The sequence below is a fragment of the Syzygium oleosum genome, unplaced genomic scaffold, assembly GCF_021117445.2.
Source record: "Syzygium oleosum isolate NSW1041296 unplaced genomic scaffold, Sole_v2.1 Sole_v2.40, whole genome shotgun sequence".
NCBI classification, from domain to species: Eukaryota; Viridiplantae; Streptophyta; class Magnoliopsida; order Myrtales; family Myrtaceae; genus Syzygium; species Syzygium oleosum.
Window position 1 is genome coordinate 497,656 of NW_026607524.1, and position 10,899 is coordinate 508,554.

Consider the following 10,899-nt stretch of genomic DNA (forward strand, 5'->3'; position numbering starts at 1 on the left):
GTTCATTGATTTCGCGCACAAAATCAGTTGATTTTCCAATCGGTTTTTGTCGTTGAAAGATGCCAGCTGGATAATATCCAGCTGGAAAAATCAATTAAAACATGCTTATTTGATCTGAATTAGTCAACGAAGTCACGGGCACGAACCGTTTTTTCTCTGGGTTTCTGACGGGTTGTAGCCGGGTGAGGAAGACGAACTGTGCGGGTTGGGTCGGGTTGACCCGTCCGACCTGGCAGTTCCGATTTTGATCAAAAATGCAAATTGGACCTTATTTCGATCGAATTTTTCAAACTAAACCTCAAAATTGCATTCCCCAGCATGTTCCGAACCCAAACATATAATTTTCCCCAATTTTTATTATAATTGTGCCCAAAAGTTTCTCATTTTTATATTCGGGTTAATAGGGTTTTGTTCAATTCGAGGTCTTAATGACCTGATTAGGCAAAATTGATGCCAAAATTGCATTGCCCACCCCTGTTTAACCCTAGAAATGATAATCTCACATTTCGACAATTTCATTTTGGGCACAATTCCCAATTTAGGTTCAAAATTCTTAATTTTCAATCAATTTTTGGCGATTTTTTATTTTTACACCAAATTGTGAAATTGGACTGACCATGATGCAATTAAAGGTCTCAGAATCAATTATTGTGAAGTCACTATTATCTAAAAATGTCTAGAAAAAATTTAATTTCATTTTTTGTTCAATTCAGGTTTAATTTTGCCCAATTTTGGGAAAAACATATACCCGATTGAGATTTTCTAAAATTGGCAGTATATTTATGAAATTGGATTTAAAAGAAGATTATTAACTATTTTATGGAATTTCTGATTCCATTTACTATTTTTCTTGATTTTCTTGCTTATTTTGACTAAAAGAAATTCAGAAAAAATACAGAAAAATGCTAAAAAAAATTTTGGTTTAGAAATAGGTTTCCAGGCTTGGCCAAGATCCCTAGACCTAATTTTAAAATTTTTGAAAATATGACAAGAATGAGCTAAAAATTAGGTGTCAACAACCAAGTCATCGAGTCCAATCATCCTCCTCTTAGAAAAATAAAATTTGAACACTGAGAAACTGAAACAATAGCTTCTCTTTTCAAAGCAGCTTTTGAAATAGATGGCATAGGAATCAAAAAAATCGTTGAACAAAAATTTTTTTCAAATCAACATCTTCATACTATAGGAAGACAATTAGACCGAATAGAAATTTCTGTCCAAAATAACTTTTCATCCTCTTCAAAAGTGACCTCTAAAAAGGATTTAAAAACACCGCTCTTTAAGAATTTTGAAATTCCAAAAAATCTCAGTCTTGAATTCGCTAAAGCTTTTAAAGATAAGAGAAAGCTCCTCAAAGGAAAAGCAGTATTAAATCCCAAAAATCCTTTGATTCTAGACACTCCTTTGATACAAAACCTAGGTGTCAAAGACACTCCTGATCGCATTGAGCCTTCCAATCAAATCAATCTTTTGGATAAATCTGATACTGAATCAATTCCTGAAATAAACTGTATTACTTGGAAAGATCCCCAAAAATTATATTATTCACGTGCTACCCCTCCTGACATTCTCACAGAAGAAACCTTTTCAAAAACATAAAACAAATATTCTTCGGATGCAATTTATGAATGAAATATAGATGGTGTTTCTGAACAAAACCTCATAAATGTTTTGACCCAAATGGTTATGCTTGCTAATACTTATAAAACCATTCCAGATACTTCTGACCATTCTGTTGCCTATCTTTTAATAGCCGGTTTTACTAGCCAGCTCAAAGGATAGTGGGATAACTACCTGAATGATGAGCAAAGGTCTCAAATTCTAAATGCTTACAAAGTTGACAATTTTGGTCAGAGTATAGTTGATGAAAATGACCAACCCATCCAAGATGCTGTTAATACTTTAATATTCTCTATATCCCAACATTTTCTGGGAGATTCTTCTCATGTTCTTGATAAAAACCAAGACCTTTTATCTAATATGAAATGTAGATCCTTAGGAGAATTTAGAGAATATAAAGAAATATTTTTGCAAAGAGTTTTCCAAAGAACAGATTGTAACCAACCCTTTTGGAAAGAAAAATTTCTTGATGGTTTACCAAAACTCATAGGAGAACAAGTTCGCAATAAGATAAGAGAAGAATATGGAAATCAAATTCCATATGACCATCTTTCTTATGTTGAATTAACCTCTTATGTTTATAAAATAGGAACACAATTGTGTACCAATATACATCTTCAAAAACAGATAAAAAAAGAACAAAAACTTTTTAAGAAAGGATTAGGAGATTTTTGTGCCCAGTATGATCCATCTTTTGAAACTTTTGAAAAATTTAAATGTTTGGGAAAGTGTTTTTCTAAACAAAAGGATCAAAAGAAATCTTATAAAAAACCTTATAAGAAGAAATTTGATAAAAAGTTTTCTAAGTAAAAAGAAAATGAAAGTTTTGATAAAACCAAGAAAACAAGAAAGAATTTTAAAAATATTACTTGCTATAATTGTGGCAAGAAAGGCCATACTTCTAGATATTATAAAATTCGCAAAAAGTTAAATGAGTTAGATTTGAACGAAGAAATTACCAATCAGCTCAACCAAATAATGGCTGAAACTGACAGTAGTTCTTCTAATGAATCTAGTTTTGAAAAAGGTCTTCAAATTTGTGATCTAGAAACCTCTTCATCTTCTACTTCAGAAAGTGAAAATGAAGACACTAGCAACTTTGAAATAAATGTTTTGACAAAAGAAGAAGAAATTTTTTTACAAACCATTGACCAAATCACTGATCCTGAAACGAAAATAAAATATTTAAATAATTTCCAAAATCCCAAGCTAGTCTTCCGTTCTGATAATCCCTATAATATTTCTACCATACTTAGTAAGGAAAAGAAAGTAAGTTTTAAACCCATTTCTGTAAGTGATCTTAGTCATGAAATCAATAAACAAAAGCAAGAAATCTAGAATCTCAAAGCTGCTCAAATAATTATGCAACGAGATATTTTGGATATTAAAATGAAAAATTTAAGAGGAAAACAAAAGGAAGAAGATTTTGAGGAAAATGAAATTTCTGAACTCCCTTCTACTTCTGATACAAACTTCCTTTTAATGCTTTCCGAAATAACAACAAGAAAATGGATTATAAATATTACTATAAAAGTCCATAATGAATTTATTTTAAAAACAACAGCCCTTTTTGACACTGGTGCAGATATTAATTGTATAAAAGAAGGTCTTATACCAACCAAATATTTTGAGAAAACTTCCCAGTACCTCAAATCCGCATCCGGGAATAAGCTAAACATAAGCTATAAAATTCCTGAAGCTGAAGTTGTAAAAGACCAAATTTCTTATAAGACTCATTTTCTTCTTGTTAAAAACATCAAACAAAATGTTATTCTGGGATCACCTTTTATTAATTTAATTCAATCTTTTAGAGTTTCTGAAAAAGGAATTGAAACTGAAACATTAGGCAAAAAGATATGTTTTGATTTCATTTCAAAACCCCAAACAAGAAATTTAAATACTCTTCAAGAACATTCTATTTATGAAATTAATTGTATTATTCAAGATAAAGAAACTCATCTTCAATTTCTTAAAGAAGATCTTGAATACAAAAAGATTGACAAAAACTTCTCCGAAATAAGTCTTCAGAATAAGATTTCCAGTCTTGAAAAACAAATCAAAGATTCCATATGTTCAAATATTCCAAATGCTTTTTGGTCAAGAAAATGTCATATAGTTAATTTACCTTATGAACTAGAATTTTCAGAAAGAGATATTCCTACTAAAGCTAGGCCTTCTCAAATAAATCACGAAGTTCTAAATTTCTGTCAAAAAGAAATACAAGAACATCTAGAGACAAAGCTTATTAGGAAAAGCCAATCCCCTTGAAGTTGCTCAGCTTTTTATGTCAACAAAAATGCTAAACTAGAAAGAGGAGTTCCAAGATTGGTAATAAATTATAAGCCTTTAAATATAGCTTTAAAATTGATAAGATACCCGATACCAAATAAGAAGGATTTGTTGAATAGATTTCATGATGCAAAGAAATTTTCAAAATTCGATATGAAATCAGGCTTCTAGCATATCCAAATTAGCAAAAAGGATAGGTACAAAACAGCTTTTACTATTCCTTTTGGCCAATATGATATATATATATATATATATATATATGTATGTGGCATACTTAGAAAATAGTTTGCCACCTAGAATGTAGATCGGTAGAATTAGGCTCCTCATTACAAGATAAGGTTTTGGTACTTTCCACAAAAGGGAGAAATTATCAAGAAAAATCGTCAACACATTGCACATGTAAGACGACTGTACATCCACGTTAGTATTTTCTGATTAAAATTGACCGGAAAACTCAATTGACAACAAAACATATATCTACTGATTTATTATCCCTCATCTTTCTCCTCTCTCTTTATATTTTATTATTTAGGCTCTGTTTATTTTGCGGAAAACATTTTTCAGAAAAACATATTCGTCATTTTCAAGCGTTTGTATCGCTTAGAAAAATGAGTCAACGGAAAATATTTTTCTAGTAACGGAAAATGTTTTCTTACCAAAGCATTCAGGAAAATAATTTCCTCTTTAAAAATTCAGAAATACTTTTCCAAATTATGATTATGTATTGGTACTTGAACTATAAATTTTACGTTTGGGCATGGGAACCCCAACTCTTGTTCTTGATCCTTTGGCAACGAGACTGAGTCCTCAGTGCCCGAGCCTAGGTCCCCGGCACCTTAGCCCAGGTTAATCTAGATCGCGCCCGAGACCCTGGCCACCACACCTGGGTCCATCGAGGGTGCTCGGGACACTAGGCCGGGTTATACCGAAGCCGAGCCCGGGTCCTCAAGCCCATACACGAGTCCATCGAGGCCATGCCTCGGACCTAGTGACCTAGTGCCCATGCCTAGGTCCCCGACTTACGAGACCAAGTTCATCGAGGCCAGGCCCGAGATTCCTGCGCCCATGCTTGGGTCCCCTTGCGCCTTAGTCCATCGAGCCCCTGTGCCTGAGCCCTGGTTCATCTAGCATCGAGCTCGGGCCCAAGCGCGCGGGACCAAGGCTTGGCCGTGATGGACTCGGGTATGGGCACCAAGGTCTCGGGTTTGGAGACAAGGGATTGGGTCTTGAAAGTTGGGTTTAGGACCCGGCCTTGATGACCTGAGCACAGGCATTGGTATCGGTACTGGAGTCCCAATCCTGGCCTCGATTGCCCTAGGCCCAAGAGCCAGGGTCCTGGTCTCGGGCGCTAGTTTCCAGAGCATAGGTCTAACCGAGGCCTAGGCGCTGTGGACTTGGGCTCGGCCGCGATAGATCGAGGCTGGAGCGCAAGGAGTCGGGCATGAACATCAATTTCTTAGGCTCGGTTTCATTGGATCCAACACCGGTACCCGTCCTCATGCTCGGGAGCCAGAGATCTGGGCTTGTGCCCATGCCGGGTTCCTTAACTACCCATGTGCAAGTCTCTATCGCATGAATAGTATAGATCAATTTATGAAAAATGAGATTTTCACTGTCAAACGACGAAAAATATTTTATAGATCGTTTTCAACACTCAGTCAAAACCGGAGAATTTTGTCATTTTCCTTAAAAATGACTTCTCGAAAAATATTATCCAGAAATATCACATTTTCCGCGAAGCAAACGGATGAAGTTAGCAATTCTCGTTACACAAATTGTTTCTTGTTCAAATTGCCATAGAACTCGATTCACCGCCACGAAATAAGCACATGTAAGTGCACTGCTGGAGATTTGGCCGGCCGGTGAGCTCGGGAAAAAATGCACTACAAACTCTCTTTCGAGGAAAAAAAATCCCAATTCGAGTCTTGATTTTGGAATTTTTATCAAACGAAATAAAAAAGACCAAAAAAGGGCAGGAAATGATTCTCCTCCAGTCAAACGAACACTCGCTCGTCTCTCTCGCCGTCTTCAAGATTCCCCCCTCAGATGCCCTAGCCCCACACAGCAATGGCGACAGACGATCCTCCGTCGCACAACTGGCTGGATCTCCCGAGGGAGATCGCGACGACGATCCTCCTGAAGCTCGGCGCCGTGGAGATCCTCACGACGGCGCAGAGGGTGTGCACATCCTGGCGCTCCATCTGCGCGGACCCCGCCATGTGGCGGTCCATCGACATGCGCAACACGGGGGACCTCTCGGGCATGGACCACGACCTCGTCGCCATGTGCCGCCACGCCGTCGACCGCAGCCACGGCGGCTGCGTCGACATCAACATCGAGTACTTCGGCACCGACGAGCTCCTCAAGTACACCACCGACCGGTAATTCGCCGATTCACCCTTGAATCCGCGCAGATTTTGTATTTGCAACGCGTGGTCTGGTTCTTACGCATACGTTGTCGGTGGAGAGTATTGAAATGATGGTTAATCGCTCAGGATGAGCTTGTTTCGGTATTGGCTGGTCGGTTGTTGGAGACCTGCATTTGCGGTGGTCCCAAGAGTGTATACCATTGATGTCTTTGGGTTGAAGTTGTATAGGAATCGTATAATTGTTAAGGAATCATATTGAGCACGAGTTTACTTCTCTTTGGGAAGCGAAGGTATAGATATGAGGCTTCAAGGGGTCCTCAGGAAGTGAACATTCTGCACACTTGAAAGTCCCTTTTTTCCCTCTTGGTCAGTGTCCTCAAGAATTGAAAAAAAAAAAAAAAAAAGAGAAGACGAACACGCCGGATGTTGAGAACAAATTGTACTTGGAAAACTCTCTTTCTTGTACTTAGAGGTTTGCCCTGTTGCATGACTGGATTTAGTGGATCTTAAACATTAGATTGATTTGGTACTTCTGAGTTATGTTAGCTGTCTCATTATATACAAGTGAGATGTCGACTCAATCAGCTACATGCTCCGGAAACTAACTGATGAAAAAATCATGCATGGAAATTGAGTTCTAGTCCTGCAATAGCTCCCAAGAACAAGGGTTGAGAGTTTTACGTGAAAGGGCGCCACCTTTGTTACTTTCTCTCTCCTTGGGAGTTCTCAAATGGCTTCTTTATGCTGTCTCAACATTCCTTATGTTCAGCCTCGGTGTCTTTCATTTTTTGCTGTTATTTGAAACTACCTTAGGAGGAGGCAAAAGTTCAACCCAATTAAAACCATGAAGGAACACTGAACTGAGGTTGTAAATATCCCAATACAATGCCATCTGATGAGTATTGAGCATTACTAAATGAAGTGAGGAATATGAATCGTGACAGGGCTTCCATAAGTTCTTGATATGGCAGAAGCGCTTCTATTTTACTTCACTTCGGGATCTTCTTTCTCTGTGTGCTTTTTTTTCCTTTTGATCGGTTTTATGCGACACATTTCCTCTCGTGTTTGCTACTACTAGTTATGGGGAGAAATCGTTTAAACTTTGGTGCAGTAGAAGGCATATAAGTCAACAAAATAGGGTATAGCCATGTAGCTCCATCACCTTCTTGGCCTTCTGATTAAGGACAAGTGTAGCTTAAACCCATGCTTGCCAAAGCACTTGAGTATGGTTCAGGTTCCGGTGATATCATTCTTAAAACGGTTTTTTCCCTTATTTTGATCAGCGAAGAAAATATTCTAGTTTAATTCACTGTGGCATTTGCCTTCTATTTCCTTGTCCAGACTCTGAGCTCTGTCCTCATAATTGAGTTTTCATTGAGTTTGCAGAGACAGTTTAAATTCATTTGATGGCATTTATGCAGGTCTTGGATAGGTACATAATTGTCTTGATCTGACCAGTGGATGGCACTCTCAGTGTTTGATTCCGGAGCATACAACTAAAGTTACTACTTGAGTTATTGCCATTGGCATGGAAGCTTTACGTTTTGGAGTCCTTTTGGTTCTTAACATGAGTTGTAGAGTCTAATAGCTTTAGGTTTGCTTTTGTCAATAGAATTCCTATGAATGAAGGTTTTTATAAGGAGTCTTGTTAACGAGTGCCTCTGGTATACTTGTCGACCCTTGTTAACCATACATAATAAGGAAAGGTTTTTATTTCCAATACGCTAATTATACATGACACGAGAAAGAAGTGCATTAGAATCGACAAACTTTCTTTATTGAGGGGTTAAAAAAGCGCCCATGGGCACTTTTTGAACAAAATCTTTTATATGTCAGTCCTTAGATCTGTGATCAGATTAGCTCTCTTTATTGACTGAAGTTTCTCTCTTCAAGGGAATTATTCTTTCTTTTACCTAGCGTTGAAGTCCAGAAGAGAGCTTTTGGATGGTGTTTGATTGTTGACTGCTGGAATTTTTGCCAATGTCATGTTTATTGTGGAACGTTTCTTATAGTTTGAGACTGGAACAGAACATACTTTCCATTGATTTGATTTAGGTTTTGAATTTAATTTTTTTCTTGATGTCTTGATTCGGTGCCTTACTTTATATTTGTTTTCAACAACGTTCTATACAATTTTTATGTATTCCATGTCATGTTATTATTTCTGATAAATATGGCAGTCTTGCTTATTAAAAGGCTATACTGATAGGTCAATAGTGGACCAAGCATTGCATCTCTCAATTGCATAGGTCTCTGTTTAGTTTACATTCTTGTGATGCCATGGGCATTCAAAAGCGGACTTCCTGAACAAAAAGTTGCATAGTTGACTGTTTTGAACATGACTTGAAAAAAATCCAATGAGAGGCTGCAACCGTAGAGTATCCTTGTGATCTAAGGTTCTGGCTGATTTAATCATCTTTCCCTATATATTGACATGTCTTGTTAACGAGTGCCCGTGGGGCACTTATTAAGCATACTACATAAGGAAAGTTCCATTTTCCGAAACACTAATTACACACTTCACTAGAACATTTGTGCATTAAAACTTGCAATGTTCCCTTAATTAGCCACTTAAGAAGTTTTTTTTTTGGTTGAAAGCCACTTAAGAAGTTCCCTAGGGATACTGATTAACAAATTCCTTTTGTTATATTTTTGGTCGAAAATTCCTTTTGTTGAAATACAATACCTTTTTGCGCTGAAGAAAAACAATCTCTCTACAGTCTGTGCTCTAGATCAATAAGCTCTCAATTCATTATTTTAGTTGTCAACATTATTATTGCTACTCCGGAACATGTCTGTTTTTCGGTTGAGCCATCATTGTTCTCATGCATTTCTTATTCCATTACAGGTGCAATCATATTAGACGTCTACGACTTGTATGTTGCAATAACATTTCGGATGAGGGTCTGTGTGAAGCAGCCACAAAACTTCCTTTGCTGGAGGTCCTTGAATTATCTTATTGCTCATTCTCGAAGGAAGCCCTAGAGACTATTGGCCAATGTTGTCCCCTTCTGAAATCCTTCAAATTGAATAGCCAGGGATATAGATATACACACATGGAGTGTGATGATGAGGCACAAGCTATAGCAAAAAACATGCATGGATTACGCCACCTCCAACTCTTCGGGAATAAGATGACAAATGAAGGTCTGAAGGCGATTCTTGACAGTTGTCCTCATCTTGAGCATCTTGACTTGCGCCGGTGCTTCAATGTTAATATTGGGGGTAATTTGGGGAAAAGATGCACCGAACAGATCAAAGATTTGAGGCGTCCATATGACCCCACAGATGACTATGAGTTTGATGCTACAATTCACGATGAGGAGTCCTTCGATGATGATTACCCATCTGGGTTTTCTGACATTGATTTTTCTGATTATGATAACTACTATGAGTTCTCTGATTATGACGACTACAGTGTATATGGGTTTCTATATGATTAGTGGTTTGCTGGTTGGATGGTGAGGAACCGTTCTCTTGCTTTAAGTCGCAGAATGATTTTGCTACGTGGTTCTACAAAGCTTTTCGTGGCAGTCTGTTATGATGTACTGTTTTTGATAATTTTGTTCTGGATATGCAGGTGAAGATTCTTCATGGTTGATGAGACTTCGTACCATGCTTCGAGGCAGAGATGGTTGAACGCCGATCCTGTATGCCTTCTGGTGTAGCTTTTGACCTAAACTTTGCAAGTGGGAGTCTTTCCTATTTTGTTGATGAAGAGAAGCGCTCATGGATCAGCTCTCCCCAAGAAGTGCATTCTTTTGTTCCTTTTGTTCTGATCTCTGCAGTTTATATCTCCAGAACATGTTTTGTGACTATGAGCTATGTTTTCTGCATATAGTTCTAGTGCTTAGTCTTGTTTTGGCATCTGTGACATTGGTGTGCCAACTGCAGTTGGGCATGATAATGATAGACCCCTATAGCTGATAATCCGATATTGGGTGTCATTGTGCAGTTTCGCATAAAATATATATTGTGTTCTTAAAATGATAATCAGAAAACCACTTTTGTCATTCCCATACGGATCTTGTAATGTTGAATGTAGCTGCAAGTTGCTTTGCTTGTTTTTTTTTGTCAAAGCTTTGCTTTTGTCATTGTGCAGTTCCATCAGCAAGTTGCTTTGCTTGTTGAGCACTCCCATTTTTGGACTAGTAGATTGCGTTGCTGTGTCGGTGCGAGTTTTATTTTCTGATGGAATTGCCTATTAGGAAAGAATGAACATTTAACGTCCTTGATGTTAATGAGATAACATACTGCCTATCTTATATTTCTTGTGGTGATTTAGCAATCATGTTTATTAACATGAAACACTAATCAACACACGTCTTTAAAATCAAGCAGACAAGCGAAAACTAGTACCTTGTTGACATGATAAATACTGTATAAAAGACTCTTGAAACTAAAGATGATTAGATCGACGAAATCACATCAAGACATCATCTCACCAATGTTTCTTCTTAAGCTGCATTACTGCACGAATCAAAGCAATTTGTGTCTGATTGGAATTTGAAAAGTCCTTGTTCATTGCGCCTTTGGAATTGGAGCTAGGCATTTGGATTTCACAGTAATCAATTTTCACTTCCCCATGGCACAAGACATACAGCCCAAAGTCTGTCAATAT

General features: G+C 37.5%; 1 protein-coding gene across 1 annotated transcript; it reads left to right on the forward strand.

The window, feature by feature from the left end:
- The first annotated feature begins 5,882 nt into the window (after positions 1 to 5,882).
- On the forward strand, positions 5,883 to 10,299 carry LOC115684174 (F-box protein SKIP19-like). Its single transcript, XM_056305905.1, has 3 exons — positions 5,883 to 6,290; positions 9,127 to 9,739; positions 9,859 to 10,299. Exons 1-2 carry the CDS (start codon positions 5,977 to 5,979, stop codon positions 9,719 to 9,721), a joined length of 909 nt encoding a protein of 302 aa, XP_056161880.1. The 5' UTR covers positions 5,883 to 5,976; the 3' UTR covers positions 9,722 to 9,739; positions 9,859 to 10,299.
- Positions 10,300 to 10,899: the final 600 nt, after the last annotated feature.